The sequence below is a fragment of the Crotalus tigris genome, unplaced genomic scaffold (genome assembly GCF_016545835.1).
Source record: "Crotalus tigris isolate CLP2741 ecotype Arizona unplaced genomic scaffold, ASM1654583v1 scf7180000020579.960993, whole genome shotgun sequence".
NCBI lineage: Eukaryota > Metazoa > Chordata > Lepidosauria > Squamata > Viperidae > Crotalus > Crotalus tigris.
Window position 1 is genome coordinate 367,650 of NW_024098088.1, and position 18,824 is coordinate 386,473.

The window sequence follows — 18,824 nt, forward strand, 5'->3', positions numbered from 1 at the left end:
ATGCTAATTATGCATTAAAATAACTATTACTCACCAACATTGAAGAAAATCAGGCATCAGAAATATAGTAATGAAAGCTTTAAAAATTGTTTTACAAATATAAAATTAAAAAAGATAACGTGGGCCAAGTTCCTTCATTTTTATTAAACTACTTACTGTTTCAGATTTTAACGCTGAAAGAGAAACTGAAAGTGTATGAAATGGGAAAAGTATTGGTTCCCAGTAATCAAGATACAGCAATATGTACAAATCAACAGCAGGCTGAAATATCAAGGTAGTATTTATGGTTATTTCCTTTTATATGTACAGCACAAATCATGCTTATATGTTTTCCAAGGTTAATGAAGCATATAAATGCATCTTTTGTTGTCAATCTTTGTTCTTAAGCAGTGCTGTAATGTGCCTGGCTATTGTGTACAATAGAAGACTCATCCTATACCAGAATATGATTTGGCTGGCTTCAAAAATGGGTGGGATCAATTCATGGAAGTCATGGGGATCAATAGCTATTAGCTTTGATGGGCATGTGACTGTCTCCAAAGGCCATATACTAGGAGCCTACTGGGCTCCTAGTTGATTGGCTCATGTAAGAATAGACTGCTGGATTAGCTTGGACAGTTGTCCAATTCATCAGGTCATTGTTAATATTCTTATGTTAACCCATATTCCTGTAGTATTATTTGATGATCCCATCTTTACCCAAGGATTCATTTCCAAAACTTACAGGGGAAGGGATATCAAGCTGCTACTCACTAAATATGATAAACTAATCATAAATTCTAGATTCACACCACATAACGTAGCTACAGTGTAATTAGCTATCATGGATTTACCTTATTGTGCAAATTACAATCATTACCACTGTTTTTCTTGATTGCCTTAATAATATAAAGTTCATTACAGGGTGGTACAGATTGAATCTCTGTCCCAGAGACTAACAGGCCCCTGTTTGGCAATTTAAATGGTTTGAACCAATATGATTCCTTATTTAAACAGTTTACACTGGTTTCTGATTTATTTCCAGGATTAATTCAAAGCCATATTTTTAAAGTTGTTTACCACTGGGAGTAGATGAGGCACCATCTTCTATAGATCTTTCACACTTGTTGCCTTTTTTATCCTTAGGGTTTAAGACTCCCTTTTAAGGATTTTTTACTTTTTTCCTTTTTACCAATTTTTGATCACATTGTTAAAACCTTTCTTTATAAGAAGGCTATTGCACTTAATTCTGGTGAAAATGATTTTAATGGTTTATTTGATTAATACACTAGTATTCTTTTCTTTTGTTTGTGTATCAGTTATGTTTCAGTATTTGTTATGCTTTAATTGCTGGAGCCTGTTTTGAGGGAAAACTTAGCTGTGTTTTTAAAAGATGGTCCTTTGAATTTCTAGAAATCTAATGGAAAAAAATATCAGAAATGCACAAAGAAAATAAGTACTAAATTCAGGGCCAGGCATTTTGAGGGATTAAAAACGCAATTGTGTAACTTCTTCAGATTTTTTTTTTCAATCAGAATTCAAAATATTTTTAGCCAGGCATAAAAACAACATTGTGTGGCTATTTTTTTTTAATTAAAAAAAAAAATAGTTACTTCAAAGTGGGAGTTTTTAAAATGCCATAATAGAAATTGTGCGTAGGTGATTTTACTATTAAAATAATTAAAATAATCAAATACTTCTTTAAAAAGGATAAAAATACACTGGAAAATTGTGAGGTAAAACTGTATATAATGAGGCAACTTTTGTCACTTTTTTCTGGATAATAAACACATTAAGAAATTTTTTTTTGTTATATATCTGAGATGTTTTAACTAGAGCTGTGGTAACTCCATATATAGAAATAATCCCAAAGGGAGGATCATAGGAACTAATTACTATGTGTGAAACATCTCAGTTTTTACCATAAAACCTTCCCATGGTAACAAGTATTTTAATACTCCAATTAAAGGGTCTTTAACCTCTCTGTTAAAAACAGTTAATAAAGGCAGAACTGTTAAAACATAATAAATTAAAGTTCTTAAATGTTTGGTGGGGTTTCCCCTCAATAGAGGCTGTGATTCTTAGAACGTTTAGACCCACTACTCTACTTTCTTACAAATAGTATTGCCCAATAGTCTCATCTTTAAGTCCATGGTTTATCTTTAAGGTAGTATTGTGACCCTGGGACAGTATTCGAAGGATCACTGCACTCATTGGATTTCTGCCTCAGAAAGGAAAATTCAGCCTTAGATAACCTCTTTAGATTTCCTCCCAACCTTTAAGGCTGGCGTTTACCAACGTCAGAAACTTTAATTTTGGAAAGTCCCCAAATGAATGATGAGAGAGCAGGCTGGCAAGCCTGGAGGTACATTATGTAAATTATTTTTTTTTCCATTACACCCTACATGACCTGGTCAAATGTATTTCATTATATGCAATGAGGAGATACTCCCACTCGTCAATAAAAGAAGAGACTTCCATTAGTTGTAGCCAGCAGGATTGCTGTGGGAACAATTTTAAAGTACACTAGAGTAGAAAATTAGATTGCGCTTTCATTTTTTTTTTTTTAATTGTATAAATATAATCCTTTTTTTTTTCACCTTCAAGAAGGGAAGTCCTAGAAGGGAAAGTGTGATAATAGTGTTACTATATAGCCCATTCATCTTTAATCCTATTAACAGGCCCCAAAGAGAATGTTTTAATACTATAATCCTCAAAAACATCATTGCTTCAGGATTTTCATCTACAATTTCGTACCTTCCATAATTCCCACCTTAAAAAGATTGAATTATCTGCATAGGCTGGTTGAAGCGGTGTTTGAAAAAATCTCAACAGCTGACAATAGGTTCTTAATATTAAGCTAGAAAGGTTATGAAAGAAATGCCTTGTTAGCCCTGTACAGATGTCAAAAGTGGTAATTAATACTTAATCTCCACTGCACGCCTCCTGGGGAAACGTTTCTCCCTGAAACCTGGAGATTTTAGTTTATATCACAATGGTATTAGAATTAGCCAATGATGTTTTAACCTAAACGTTTTTTAGAAACTGCAGAAGCTTTAAAACAATTTCTTTGTTTCCCCAAATATGTGCTATTTCTGTAACTGGCTTCATTTATATAAATGTTTGGGACAGGTTGAAAGAAAATTTGAAGTGTGTGTTTGCAAATCGAGAGGAAATCAGGAAAGAGGTCCTCAAGCTTGAGTTACAACTAAAAGAAAATGTCCTTAAAACACATTATCAGAAACATTGCCACGAACAAGTTGAAATAGTATGTTCCTGCTCACCAGAGAGATTGGAAAAGGTAAGCAGATACTGCTATCTTTCTGTGTTTTTGAAGAGCTACTACATTTAATGTCGGAGAGTCAGTTTGGTGTAGTGATTAAGGCATCAGGCTGGAAACTGGGATACTGTGAGTTATAGTTCACCTTAGGCACAAAGCTGACTGGGTGATTGATCTTGGACCTGTTGCACTCTTTCAACCCTAGGAAGCAGGAATTGGAAATCAGTTCCAAAACATTCTTGCCAGGAAAACTGCAGGATGTTGTCCAGGCAGTTGCCAGGAGTCAGCACTGACTCAAAGGCACCCACTTCTAACCCCCCCCCCCAAATACCCCACTCTAAAGCATGTAGTTCTGGTTCTGTGTCAGGGGCTCTGCTTGCTGTACTCACGTAACATTTTTCTTTCTTATAACATTTCCCTTTTTTATTTATTAGAGATATGAGGTCATTCAGATAAAGCTTGTGCAAAAAGTGTTTCAGGGATATATTAGCTTTCCTTCCTCTCCCTTCACTCATAATACAAACTATCAATTTTTTTCAATTTTCATTTTTTTTTCAGTTTGGGGAACCTGTTAAAGATTTTCCAAACCCCCCCCCCCTAATCAAACAGATAGGCCGTAATGATAGAAAATTAGCAATAAAATGAAAGGGAAACTGTTTAAAATAAATGCAATGTTAATGTTTCAAAACATTAGAAAAAAACATCCTTGGGTTTTACAATTATTTGGGAGGTTGAAGCTTTAAACTAAACAAATCAGTGTTTGGGCAATTCTGTTGTTACACAGAATCTATGAAATATTATTTTCTTTTTGTGGACATCGACATTTTCTTTTGAAGTACTCTGGACTTTTAACTTTCAAATTGGAATTTTTGCTTTTCAGATATCTTGCTTAATTATGCAATATATCTGGCTACTCTTACCCAATGCTTGCTTGCATTCAACATCGAATCTGCTTGGGTTGTCTTTCTTGCCAGCCCATGTAAAATCAAAAGTGATGAGATTCTGATCCTAGTTTTCTTTCTTACTGAGCTTAAATTCTTAAAATTTGTCCTATGAGAAGCATCACTAGCACCACTAGAATCTGCTTTCCTTTTTCTGTTTCAACAGCTATTAGTAGTGCTACTTGTCCTAGATTTTAGACAATGAATCATAAGGGTTAGGGTAATCTGGCAGAAGAATGTGTGCCCTTTTTGTTTTCAGCAGCAATCAGTTAAACTTTTTACATTATAGGCAACTGGCAAACTTGATCACCGGCTTGCTTTGCTTAAAAGTCGTCGTGCGCATCTAGAAAAGAAAAAAGAAGACGAAGCCAAAAGTTTTGAGGACAACACAAATTGGTTGCATAGGTTGGAGAATGAAATGCGCCTCCTGGGTCAAGATGGTCATATTCCTCCAGTAAGCTACTTCATTCTTTTGATTGTTTGTTTCTGAGCAGTAAGTTATTTATAGAATTTATAAGCTTCCAACTCCATATATAGTGGCTTATTAAGTATATAATTATCAAACATGCATAATAACTCTCAAACACCATCAGCATCACCGATTATAAACAACATTCCTGTATCCATCAGAAATAACAGTATAAAATAACTATTAACAGTATTAAGAGTATTAACCAATCTTAGCTGATCTTTATCCTGCACTGTGTATATTTTTCAAGGGGAGAAAAATCAACTTCTTGTATAGCCACAGAAAGCAAGCATTTTTCCACTCATAAATTGGATGTAAACAATTCTCTATAAACAATCATAAGTTTCCATGACTGACTCTAATCACAGCTGTATTTACTTATCCTGAAAATTATTGCAATGCTGAGTTATAGAGACAACTTTACTGTCAGAATGTGATGACACATTTTGGTTATGCTACAGAGTAACCTTGTGCTTATAATACATATGGGTTTCAATAGTAATTCTTTAATGACATCCTGCAAAGGGCGGGAGATAGGATATGATGACATCTTCCAACTGTATAATTTTTTGATTCTGAGTAATTTTAGTTTTTTTTTTAATTAAAAAAATATATGAATCATTAATTCGAGACCAGAAAAGTCAGAACATTGGAACAAATCCCATTGATAAGCAAATTGAAGTAATGCTGGTGTTTTGGATAAGGCATTCTTATATGTAGATTATGAGCATTATTGTATTTGAAATAAAGGAACAAGCTTCCAATGGGGTCAAATTAATGTATTAACATTAACCAATGTTTAGCCAACTGAGACCTTTTATTTATCATGCTTGACCAAACCTTCCATCTGTGCCTATATCATATATACAATACTAGCAGGCAAAGCTACACCACTTTGATCCATGTATTGAGCTTATCCATTTTTGTAACATCTGAATAGAATCTGAGTGTTTCCTCTTGAAATAACTATCAATATAAAAAACTCCTGGGTTCCTGATTGGAAGCGATGCACTTTGAATGTAGGAATTCTCTCTGTGTTCTTCTCTACATGCCAATAACTCTTTTCCGTGAGTTCCAAGAGTTCCCTATGCAGCTGACTTCTAACAGTGTCTGTTTAGAAATATCAAAATGTGCAAACTTGTTGGGGGTGGGTGCAGCACACTGGAATGTATTGCTTAATTGAAAATAAAATAAGGTTTCTTATTTACTGGTCTATAATTTAAGAGTTTGATTTTGAAAATAAATCTAGCAGAAGACAAACAGGGAGGAAGGTAAATTATTGAAAATAAGAAGGCAAGACCTTCTGAGTCAATTACTGGAGTCTGGCTTTCAATGTGGCAGGCCTTTGTGGGTGTGCTCGTGATGCAGTAAAAATAAAATGCTATATTATCTATATTATAAACATTCAGTAAAATGCCGTATTGTCTATATTATGAACATTCAATACTGTTTTGTTTAGTTGCTTATACAGATTTGCATTAGGATAGTTTTGAACTTCATTGAATAACAGTTGACTGGGTGCAAACAGTTTTGTTTGCACTAAAACAAAATGTAGCCACTCTAACGATAACTGCGTTTTGGGAATGAAATATTCTTACTTTTAGGGCTTAGCAGTTTGGAATACAAAGGTGAATATAGCAATAATAAACCTTGCACAAACTAAAGGTTTCTGTTTGCTTCTTTAATTTTCCTCTCCCACCCTTGCCCAAAAGTACTAACTCATATAGTGGGAAAAGGGGGGCCTTTCCTGCTGAATTTTAGCATGGAAGTGGTTTGGCAGACTGCAGGTTAGTGTATTGGGTATTAGGAATAACCTTGAGGAACCAAGGGAAAGCTGCAATTAAGAGAACAGTAAGATAAAAGAAATTTGCGCCCGGGGTAGAAATGTAATTTGAAAAAGCATCTCAGACTTGTCTCTCCCTAGTTTTCACAGAGATAATGGAAGTGAGGGAGGGGACACATTGAGATTTGCAAGACTGATGTCAGTCCTCCAAGGTAGACCACTTTTAGGGAACCAATGTCATGAATGCTAATTCTGTTTTTATTTTAAGATTAATCTTTGTGAGAACTAGGGAAAATCAAGTCTTGGTTGCAGTTCTTCCTGTTCTTCAAGGTTAGTTAACTTATTACAATTAGAAGCCAGATGTGGCCCACAAATCATAGGTTTGTCTACTTGTGCCTACTTTAGCAGAAGTTCTTAATGGGAACTTGGGGATGTTATTCATTAACCAAATAAAGGAAAGAAGCAAAAGCATGGGACAGCTTCTCTCCTTGAATGGTTCTCAATTGGCTTCATGTATCATGCAAACCAGGCATAGAGTGGACTCTTATGATAAACTGCTGTCATTTGCTTCTCATAGAAAGGTAAAAGATACGGTACATACATTCAGAAGAAAAGCCAAGTATAAAATATAAGGAAAAAAAGAAGCAGGTTGCATTCTTGAAACAGTATTTTCCATATAATAGACTTTAATGAAGGTTATGCATTTTGTTAATGACAAAACCGATCAACAGTTTTAGCATCTAAAAACATGCTAATAAATAGAAAGCACAATAGCTATGATTTTTTTTTAAAAAAATGCTAGAAATTCTAATGTATAGTCTTACCGTATGCATGATTGTCCTGCCCTCAGGAACAGCATTTTTCTATATTTCCCTGATATGTTTCCTGCTCTTTTGGTTTTTGATGGGTTTCTTTTTATGGTTCTTATGATATATTTTTTTTAATACAGGTGAAACTCGAAAAATTAGAATATCGTGCATATTTCAGTAATGCAACTTAAAAGGTGAATCTAATATAGGAGATAGACTCATTACATGCAAAGCAAGATAGTTCAAGCCGTGATGTGTCATAAGTGAGATAATTATGGCTTACAGGTCATGAAAACCCCAAATCCACAATCTCAGAAAATTAGAATATTACATGCAATCAATAAAACAAAGATTGTACATAGAACAATATCGGACCTCTGAAAAGTATAAGCATGCATAAGTACTCAGTACTTGGTTTGGGCCCCTTTTGCAGCAATTACTGCCTCAATGTGGTGTGGCATGGAAGCTATCAGCCTGTGGCACTGCTGAGGTGTTATGGAAGACCAGGATGCTTCAATAGCGGCCTTCAACTCTTCTGCATTGTTCGATCTCATGTCTCTCATCTTTCTCTTGGCAATGCCCCATAGATTCTCTATGGGGTTCAGGTCAGGCGAGTTTGCTGGCCAATCAAGCACAGTAATCCCATGGTCATTGAACCAGGTTTTGGTGCTTTTGGCAGTGTGTGCCTTTCCATTCTTCCTCCAGACTTTGGGTTCTTGGTTCCCAAATGAGATGCAAAAGTTGCTCTCATCAGAAAAGAGGACTTTGGACCACTGAGAAACAAACCAGTTCTGTTTTTCTTTAGCCCAGGTAAGACGCTTCTGACGTTGTTTGTGGTTCAGGAGCAGCTTGACAAGAGGGATACGACATTTGAAGCCCATGTCCAGGATCCGTCTGTGTGTGGTGGCTCTTGATGCACTGACTCCAGTATCAGTCCACTCCTTGTGAAAGTCCCCAACACTTTTGAATGGCCTTTTCCTGACAATCCTATCCAGGCTGCGGTCATCCCTGCTGCTTGTGCACTTTTTTCTTCCACACTTTTCCCTTCCACATAACTTTCTATTAATGTGCTTTGATCCAGCACTTTGGGAACATCCAACTTCTTTTGCAATTACCTTTTGAGGCTTTCCCTCCTTATGGAGGGTGTCAATGATGGTTTTCTGCACAACTGTCAAGTCAGCAGTCTTTCCCATGACTGATTCCTACTGAACCAGACTGAGAGACCATTTAAAGGCTCAGGAACCCTTTACAGGTGTTAGCTGATTAAAGTGGGACACTTCGAGCCTAGAATATTGAACCTTTTCACAATATTCTAATTTTCTGAGATTGTGGATTTGGGGTTTTCGTGAGCTGTAAGCCATAATCATCTCACTTATGACACATCACAGCTTGAACTATCTTGCTTTGCATATAATGAGTCTATCTCATATATTAGGTTCACCTTTTAAGTTGCATTACTGAAATAAATGAACTTTTGCACGATATTCTAATTTTTTCAGTTTCACCTGTATATGCCATTTTGATATGCCTCAAGATGGCTTATAAATCAATATGTGGTAATAATGCAGGATCCAATCTGGGTCGGTCACCGGGACCAGAGGTTTAGTCTTCAGAGCTTTTAGATTCGTGTTGGAGCCCATCCTCAGGGAATTTCTCTCTACCAGAATGTAGAGAGAAGTTCCCTGAGGATGGGCTCCAGCACAAGTCTGAAAGCTCTGAAGACTAAACCTCTGATTTTGGTGACTGACCCAGATTGGATCCTGCAACATTAACCTGGGCCGTGTATATTTGCTTTTATTCATGTGATAATAATGTTTATTTTAACCAAAAAAGACCTCATGCCAAAGGGTGTTCTCCAATTTTTCATAATTTTCTACTATCAGAGCCAGTAGGTCCTCTTGCCTTTGTCTAGATGGTTTCTAGGCATCAGCACATGGTCAGTGTTATCATTTTGGCCTACTCTCTTAGGCTTCCCTGATTTGTCATCAGTTTACACTCATTTTCTTGACAATAATCCAAGACTTAAGATAGGCTTTGTCCCAAGTGAGGACTCCTTTTTTGCATTTTTATCTTAAAACACATTAATTCAATTGTCCTTGGGGTTCTTAGCTTTAACCAAATTTAGGCAACCAATAGCCACCATTGTTTCTTTGCTATTGACCAATCTGACTGGAAATGATGTGAACTGTTTCTCCCCCCACCCCAAATCAAGATATTCCCTGGCTTTGGCTTCCTATCGGGTTTGTCTGATTTCTCTTAAATTAAGATGTTCTACAATTGTATAACATTGCCCAACTTTCCTTATTATATAATAAGGTTCTGAATCATGTAGGGATATCCCCTAGAGTATGGTCAAAAAACTTCAGATGGCAGCCCACAACAGTGTGATTGATGCTCTGCTTGTTTTTACGTGTCACAGAGCTTTGACCATAAGGTCTCAGCTGCCTTCTCGACTTTTGATCACACTCTGTGGACAACCCTAGAGTCATGCCCACTTTTGAAATAAATAGCTTGCACGGTTCTTATAAAAGTTATATTCTGATACTTTTCAGTTGTATGGTGTATAATTTTGATTTTTTTTTTTTTTTTTTTTTTTTTTTTTTTTTTTAAGGAACTACATAGAGAACTGAAATGTGGTCACTTGAAATTGGAAATTCAGGATTTGAAAACACAAATTGAATACATGAAAAGGCTGGCATCCCAACAAGAACAGCGGCATAAGCAGACAGAAAAGTAAGTCTGTAGTAAAAATGCCTCATTCAATTATATTTTCTATTTAAAAATTATTTTTGAGACCCATAAAATCTGTACTTAACTGTATGAAAATGGCAATGGATTATTTGGACAGTTTTCTGGAAAAGCTATACATTTCTGCAAAAGCTGTAAATGGAGTCCATCTTATTTTCCTTTTAGAAAATTTAAAGCATCCCATTCAGAACATTTTTTTTTTTGCTCCATCTAAAGATGCATGAAGCTAAATTCTTTAGCATGTAATATAAAAATCATGTCCAGCATGTGAAAGTATGCTATGTGACTGTATTATAGTTTTCTTAAGACTTACTGTGACCTGGAACAGTACAAATATACCTTAGTACTTGACTGCTTCAAAACTCATCAAATTTGGTACTCAACGCATTTTGAAGTAGAAATCTCCCGGTACTCGACGCGCATCGTAGAACTTGCTGGCCTCAGCTGCCTTGTGACTCTCTACTTCTTCCAGCCTAAATAAAGGCTCGTGATAAGTCAGGTGGATTGCTCGGACTTGTCATTTTTAGTACTCATCACTCCTCCTGGAATAAATTAGCGATAAGTACCAAAGTACCACTGTATTGAGAAAGGTGGTGTAAATATCCAAGCAGGAAAATAATCATTATCTTAAACTGGAATAAACTTCTATGTTTTTCTTTAGATATGATTCTTAAATGGAATTTGTACTGTATGTGCAATGAAAAAAAGTAATAGAAAGAGGAGTTTAAGACAATGAAATGTAATTAGTTGGAATTAATTGAATGTTTAAATGTTTTTTTAAAATACTCAAATCATAATCTTATCTCTAATGATTTTAAAATCATTTGAAAATGGTAACTCATTTTCCGGAAAAGTAGTTAATATCCCACCTATTTTTTATCACAAACTTCAGAATGCTGTAAAAGACCAAAAGTAGACCTTTGCAAGAAAGAGTGCGAGAAAGTAGTATACTTGATCTATACTGTGATACAAGTTGTCCAGCGTACTTTAATATAAAGAAAGTCAAAGCTTCTGGACTCTTCTATTTCTTCTAACAATTCTGGAACTAATTCTAAAGAAGGATAACTTTAGCTCTTTCCTGGAATTACTTCAGGAAAAAAATAAAATGGGTTTTGCAGGTGACCCATGCAATAGCTTTAACCTGATTTTGTTTGGCTCCAAAGTGGTTTTTTTAGGTAGGATGATCAAAGAACATATATTCTGGCAAACAACAGTGTCCCAAAGAAAGATATGTCCCATGAACAAAAAGCAGCTGCAGGTGATTAACCTATGAAGCATTGTGTAGGAGCTGATTCTGAAACTGATAGTGATTCAAGAAACAATGTGCAAGTGAGCAGCTGCAAAGAGTTAGTGAAGAGACCAGTCTCCTTGCCACTCCATCAAAGAGCTGTTAAAGTATCAGAAAACCACTACATTAATGTACACAGCAGTCTATTGGTTCTAAATTGAAAACAGTTTGGCTGCTGACATTTTTGTAACCTCATTCCATCCAACTCAATAAATCTTGCTAAAGAGAACTCTATGAGAATTTTTGCTGGAAAATAATTACTGTTGATTTAGACAGCTGCAAGTGAGGGAGGGAAGATCAATCTCATATCAAAATATCCAACGGTGAAATCATTTGTATCTCTTCCTTCCAAATATTTGTGTTTCATTTTAATTGTAAGCGTGTGTGTGTTTGTTTATTGTTACTAAATAAAATTAATGGGCTGTCACCTAAGATGTTTTCAAGACACTAACAATTTTCTTTTTATTGTTACAGAATCCTGAATTTTTCACTTCCAATTTTAATAAAACAGTATATTGCTTTAAAAAGGATGCAGTTAGCCAGTGGTGTCATTGAGGATGATTTCGGGGAGTTAAAACAGCTCATTCATAGAGAGAAAGCTGTAATTTGGGCTGACCAGATTGTTGAAGAAGATCAAAACGATCAGCCCATGATGTCTGCTATCATGTCATTTCCACAGCTTGTGAACTATCGGAACACTCCCTGTAGTAAGTATCTGTATTTTGTGTATAAATTGTTAACTTATATTCACAGAAAATGACCTTATCTCAAAACTTAATGGATATTTTCCTAGAATTTACTGTGGTGTCATCAATTAAATGCAAGGGACATAAAATAGATTTCCTACCTCCCTAGAACCTTTCACAAAATTAATCTTTCCCAATGTTTTCACATTGGTCCAAACCAGCAGGAGCAGTAGTGTAATGAAGCCTCTGGATAATGGTTAGACATCATAATTCAGCTATCTCAGTGTCATGAGGAACACTATTTCATTTATTTATTAAATTTATTTGCTGCCCATCTCGTAATGAAATGACTCTGGACAGCTACTGTTGCTACTGCTCTGATCTTTATACATATAGGCATATCATAGCATCCAAATAACTTTTCTCAGGTCTTCATGACTGGTCTACTCTAGTCTCTGACAAATGGTTCATCCTTTGTCCAAGAATGACTTGCAGGATGGATATTGAGTTTATTGTTTGCCTGAAAATACAGGTAGAGTGTTTCTGTCTAGACAAAAGCAAATTGCTATACAACAATTTGAACTGCTAAAAATATCAGAATGGTTATTTCCAATTCGGTAATCTAATGGAAATTTCAGGATATTCTCTTAAAATACCTAGGTTATTTCCATTTATGAGGTTACTAGTCAGTTGGGAAAATAAAGTGTTGAATTCCTAAATTTGAATTTGGCCCCCAATTGTACCTGGGCTTTGGGGTTCAGGGGTTATGAATTAAGGTAATATAGTTCTGCATATCTGAATAATATTGGCTATATTAGTATTTGAATCTGAAGTATAACTCCTGTGTATTACCTTAAGAGGTTTGGATTTAAGCTCATTTCTTCACAGCCACTTCCATATTTTGCTGAAGAAAATACTTCTGTCTTGTATTTTATATGGCATGATAACCAAATGATGGTGACCCAAGGACTAGTCCTGGAAAAGGCTTGTTAATTTGCTCTCTAAGAAAACAGACATCCCTGGAAGTCTATTTTCAGAAGGGAGAGAATATAAGGAGAATCATTGCTAAGACTTTAATGAAATAATGGTTCAGAAAAAAAAAGAAATGATGCAAAGTAAGTCATTATTTTAGCAGAGGGTTTTTCTTCTCTCTTCCCCTGAAAAAAGCTCTCATTTCACTTCTTTTACTGAGTGCAGCATAAATTAGTATACAAGTCAAGCAGAGCACAAGCTTTAAAGGGATCTGGCATTTAAAGGAGTATGTGTCCAGCTCAGATTGATAGTGTGTTACTCTGTGTGTAAGTTGTACAGAAGAACTCAACTTCCAACCAGGCGTTTACTTGCTAGTATTTCTGTCAGGATGAAGGTTCTTGGCATAGTTTCAGATGTTCCATTTCTTTCTTGTGCATTAGTAGAGGGATAAATCCATTCTTAAAGACAGAATAAAGTGTTCATTGCTTCCTCTATGACCAGAAACAAAGCCAATTATTTTACTGAAGGAAGCGAATTGTTGTGAATTCTGGTGAAAAGCAAAATCCTGACTTTGAACACGGGGTCATCCATTATTCATTCTCGCTTGTATGATTCATCACACGGCCAGAAAGATCCTTCCATTTCATTCTGCCTTCATTTTTAATAATAATGAAATAGTAGGAATCGGCCATTCTTTTCAATCCAAGCTGTTTTCTCACTTCTTCAATGCTGCATTTGCTGCTTTTAAAATATAGCAGTGATGGGAAACCTTTTAGAGATCGAGTGCCCAAAACCTGGCCCCCACTCCTGCTCCACCCCTGCCCCGCCCCACCCCACCTGCTCGCAGGGCCACTCACCACCTCCAGGGCCCGCCGCAGATCGCCCAGGCAGCCCAGCAGCACCATGGCGGCCCCGCCCTCTGCCTGTGCCCTGCAGCATCAACTGTGCATGATGGGGTGTGAGGGCAGAGTCTTGTCTACGCTGCCTGGCTGCCATGTCCTTGGCTGTGCTGCTCCGCATGGGCCACACTCAGGGGCGACTCTCCTCCAGGGGGGCTGCTGGTGAGGAGGGGGTTGCGGGGGGAGGCAAGGCTGGGGCAACAGCATGTGTGCCCACAGAGGGCTCCAAGTGCTGCCTCTGGCACCCGTGCCATAGATTCGCCACCACTGTATTATAGCATTTGATACTGTCTTCTGGTTCTGTGTTCACTGGGCAACATTTGCACCTCAAAATTCCATGAGTCAGAAGGCTGTTAAAAGAATCAGACTGTATGATTAGCAAACTAATTGGGCCAATCATCTTCACCAAAATGACTATATTGATACTTTATTCTAATATGTCCAGATAACCTAGCAGACTTGATTTAGCACAGAGTCTAGGAATAACTTCTTAGACATGTGTTAACGTAAGTTATTAATTTTTTTTTTCCTTAAAAAAAATCTACACTGTTATTTTGTCCCAAATCCAATCAGAAGTGTCATTCATCTTTCTCTTTGACATAAACTCTATACCTGTGGTCTATAAGTCATATATTTAAATATTATTTTCACACTTTCCCCATTAGTTGATGTCATGCTCACTCTTGCATTAGTTCCTTATCAATAGAGATTTCTGGAGACCTACCATGACATGACTAAGTGTATCTAAAACTCTTTTTTTTTAACGCAGGTATGTATATTGGAATAATTTGCATTCAGATTAATTCTGCATGCCGGTCTGAAATGATATCACGTGCATATTAAACCCATGCCTGTTTCCTGAAATAATATATGGTTATTATTTATATTTATATACAGTATATATTCCTAAGAAAGAATACAAAAAAAAACCCAACCCTGCAGCATGATTTGAACAGTACTGTTTGCTTTTTTGTGTTTAAAGGAAAGTAAGTTAGTGATTTTTTTTATCTTTAAAAATATCTCATCCTCCCTATCTTCTTTAATGCCAATGGCACTTTCTTCTGGCTCTCTTGTTATAGTATAATGTGAAGTAGGAAGCAAGCAACAAATGCACATTTGTTTTCTCTTTCAAGGAGGTGGCTTGACACCCTTCAATATTTTTAATTTGCAGTGTGTTGCTGGGCTTGGTGTCAGATAGCATTCTGGATCAGCTGACTCAGGCTGCATTTGTATCTCAAGTGTGCCTTCTTCAGCTAATAGTTGAGGCTCAGATTGGTCAAGTTGTTCTGTTTCTCAGTGCAATGATTCAGACAGATCCCTAATGCATGTTGACATAGGTTTGTGCACAGTTTATTCTAAACCATAATATTCGTCCATGGGGAACTTTTGCACAGACTTATTAAATATGAAATATCACTTTCTGGCATTAAAAAAATGGTTTTCCCCTGTCTTCCTTTTAGGAAAGATGGCTATTAAATAAAAATGAAAACTGCTCAATATTTTCTGATCAGGTATATAGAAAGGGTTTATTTCAGTCTGAAATTTTATACCCAACTAATAGAACACTCGGACATATGTCTTTGATTACTTAGTTTCTGTTATTTTTCTGTTTGTTTCTAATCCTGCCGGGTTCAGCTAAATAAGAGACTACAAATACAACCTCATTCAACATGCTAAAGAGCCTAGTGGAATATACTTCTAGATAGCCATATCTAATATTCCACTACTGATGAAGAACAGGTATTTTAAGGCATGTTTTCTTTTTGTTATTCAATTCAGTTCAATACACAAATGGGGAGAAGTTGCTTTATCGCCAATATTTTGACCAGATTTAATTGCAGGATAATTTAGGATACTCCATGTAGCGTATTTGCTGCGTATTTGATTTATATGATACCAAGTAGCCATTTTTAAAGTCCTGGGATTTTCTTTTTCTTAGTAGCTTCCATTTGTGCTACAGCAAACCCTTAACAACCTATTTTTTATTAATGTATTTTAGTACTGTTTGAAATATGGCTCATTGCAATGAAGTTCAGCACATTGTTGGCAATATTTTCTGCTTCTCTGCTTATCTGGTTTATAGTTTGAACACTTACATTTACTGTCAATTTTAAAATGGTTTCCGTACTTTGTGTTGGCAAAGCTTCTAAAACTTGGCACTCACCAAAATGTTTTTCTTTTTCACAGATTTCCTTCCCAGTTGCTCTTAGGGCATTTTGCAGAATGCCCATGCCTTACAGTAAACAAACTTATTTTTTTAATGAAAGTAGAGTCTTCATTGTTATAATGCGTAAACACAGCCCAATGAGCTGCCAACCACCACTTCTTCCTGAAACACCCATTTATGATACACCATAAATTAATATTTTAAAATCTCAAATATTTAAAGGTAACTCTTTGACAGATTTAATTGGATTATATGGACAAACATCTTCCTTGATCATCAGAAAAGCATCTATTCAAGACAGGGGGTTACTTTTCTGGGGTTTTTTTATACAGATTTTAGGAAGTAAATAGAAGGCGGATTTTGCTGATTAGTAGTGTAAAGCTGGGAAATAGTTCCACTCTTTCTGGTTATACATTAATCTGAATTATTAACTTGGGGTGAGGGATAGTGGTATCTCCAGTAAATTGAACTTTTTATAAATAGGGGAAGTAGTCAGAGTGCTGTTGCATAGTCACAATGACCATTGCATTCATTCAAACTGCTATATAGAACCCAGACATTCCCACCTTGCTGTAATGTAATAGTCTGCTTGTTGTCAAAATTTAAGTCATTGTTGCTTCTTGGCCTTATAACTAAGATCAAGTGTATTATCTTAATTACTAGAAACGTTTTTGAATTTCCCTATAGCATTGACTTCTGCATATTCATTGTAGATCATGTTTAAAGTAAGAGTTGTTTGTCCTAGTGCTGGTTGCCACAATTTTATTCTTTTTTTAAAAAAAAAAAATCTATTCTGTCTCCTCTACAGTGAGCTTAAAGGTCCTCGTTATTTATGTTAAACTTGACATTTCAGATTTTGTACCTTTAATTGTATTCTGCCCATATATTTCAAGGGCTTATTTGGCTGTGCAAAATGCATTTAAGCAGTATAATTTTTGAAAAATATTTTAAGGCTATGCATTGCCTAGTAAAGTAGAAAAAAAAACTGGCAGGTTGAGCATGCTATGGGTTCCATCAGCCAAAGAATGTCAACTAGTAGGGATTCAGAGACATGCCTTTCTGTTAAAGCCCCTGCTTTCTGGAGCATTCTCCCTTCAGAGATGAGGATGAGCCCAACCCTGTTGGCCTTTAGTAAGCCCTGAAGACTTAGCTTTGTACCTGAGCTTGGGAGCATGTGAAGAGCCTAATTTCCTGGCTATACTGATATCTATAATGGCATTTTTTTTTCTTGGCTGCCTTATATATTTAATTTTGTACTGTGTTGTATCTGTTTTTGATTGTTTTATGATTGTTTGCTGCGCAGAATCACTTGTTTGAGATGGATAGCTATAGAAATTGAATAAATACCGTATATGCCGCCGTATTAGGCGACCCGGCGTATAAGACGACCCCCGTCTTTATAGCCGGGCCGCATTCCTAGAACGTCATCTTATACGCCGGAAACTACCAGTATTTCCGGCGTATAAGACGACTCGGCGTATAAGACGACCCCCGTCTTTGGCGCCGATTTCAGCGCTCGCGGAAGTTGTCTTATACGCCGGCATTTACGGTAGATTAAATACCGTATATGCCGGCATATAAGGCGACTTCCGCAAGCGTTAAAATCAGCGCCAAAGACGGGGGTCGTCTTATACGCCGAGTCGTCTTATACGCCGGAAATACTGGTAGTTTCCGGCGTATAAGACGACGTTCTAGGAATGCGGCTCGGCGATAAAGATGGGGGTCGTCTTATACGCCGGGTCGCCTAATACGCCGGCATATACGGTAATAATAAAAAACAGGATGCAGTATTTGTGGAGTCCTTGGTACTGAGCTTGGTTCTTTGCTTGCATATGTTTCATACCCAAAGAAGTAACATCATCAGTGCTAGTGACTTATGCTTATTACTGTTTATATACAATATCTTTCCCTGCCAGTGTTGGTGAGGGTGTACTTTTTTCCTAGGTAGACCCTTGATTAGGGTATTGTTTTCTCCTTGATTGTTTGGGTTTAGTTTTTATATCTAGCTGTTGCCTATTTGGAGAGGATGTATTCTGATCTTTTTTGATTTATTCATAGTTTTTCTGTTGTCTGAATGGCATGTAAATATAATTTATTTCTGTGTGTCAATTGATGACTGATTTATCTAAATGCCAAGCTCCCAGGATTTTTGGATTTGGATTGGTCTGGATTGCTTGTAGTTTCCCAATTGAAATTATAGGTGAGTATGTCCATGTGTTGTGATATTAAGGAACTTCTTCTGTCTACTAGACAGTATTGATGAATATGTTCTGCTAGTTTTCTGCCTGTCTTTCCTACATAATGGCTGTTATAGACTTTACACTGTATATTGTACACAAGATGATCCTTGTTTTTTCTTCTTGGACTACAGGGTTTTTTAGTTTACTTAATATGGTTTGGAGAACATTAGTTGGTTTGTTTATCACCATGATGCTGTGTGGTTGTAATAATATATTGGTTTTTATGTATGGTAATGTTACCTTTTTCATAGCTTGTGTTGGTTGTGCTTATTTAAATAAGCAAGATACTTGGCCACTTTATCTCAATTACAGATATAAATCCTTTCTAAAATAGGCCTATATTTTTCCCCATGCTGAAAGTATGAAAGAAGCCTTGAAAGTGACTTGCTCAAAGACAGCGAAGCCATGAGTGAATTGAAATTTGAGTAAAGAACTATGAATGTGCAAATCAGTTTAAAGCTGATCATTGTCATTTGTTTTGTATATTTGTTAAGGGAAAAATACAACTTTTCCCAACACAGCTATTTTTATATATGCCTTCTTTGCAGCATGTCGTAGTGTAC

At 36.3% G+C, this 18,824-nt stretch overlaps 1 protein-coding gene across 2 annotated transcripts in view; it reads left to right on the top strand.

The window, feature by feature from the left end:
- Nucleotides 1-18,824, top strand: part of KIF18A (kinesin family member 18A) — a 44,629-nt gene that overhangs the window by 13,162 nt on the left and 12,643 nt on the right. For both annotated transcript variants that reach the window (XM_039367119.1, XM_039367120.1), the window contains exons 9-13: nucleotides 165-274; nucleotides 3,112-3,280; nucleotides 4,490-4,654; nucleotides 9,873-9,994; nucleotides 11,772-12,004. In XM_039367119.1, the coding sequence (XP_039223053.1) occupies nucleotides 165-274; nucleotides 3,112-3,280; nucleotides 4,490-4,654; nucleotides 9,873-9,994; nucleotides 11,772-12,004 (799 nt within the window). The remainder of the gene's footprint in view (nucleotides 1-164; nucleotides 275-3,111; nucleotides 3,281-4,489; nucleotides 4,655-9,872; nucleotides 9,995-11,771; nucleotides 12,005-18,824) is intronic.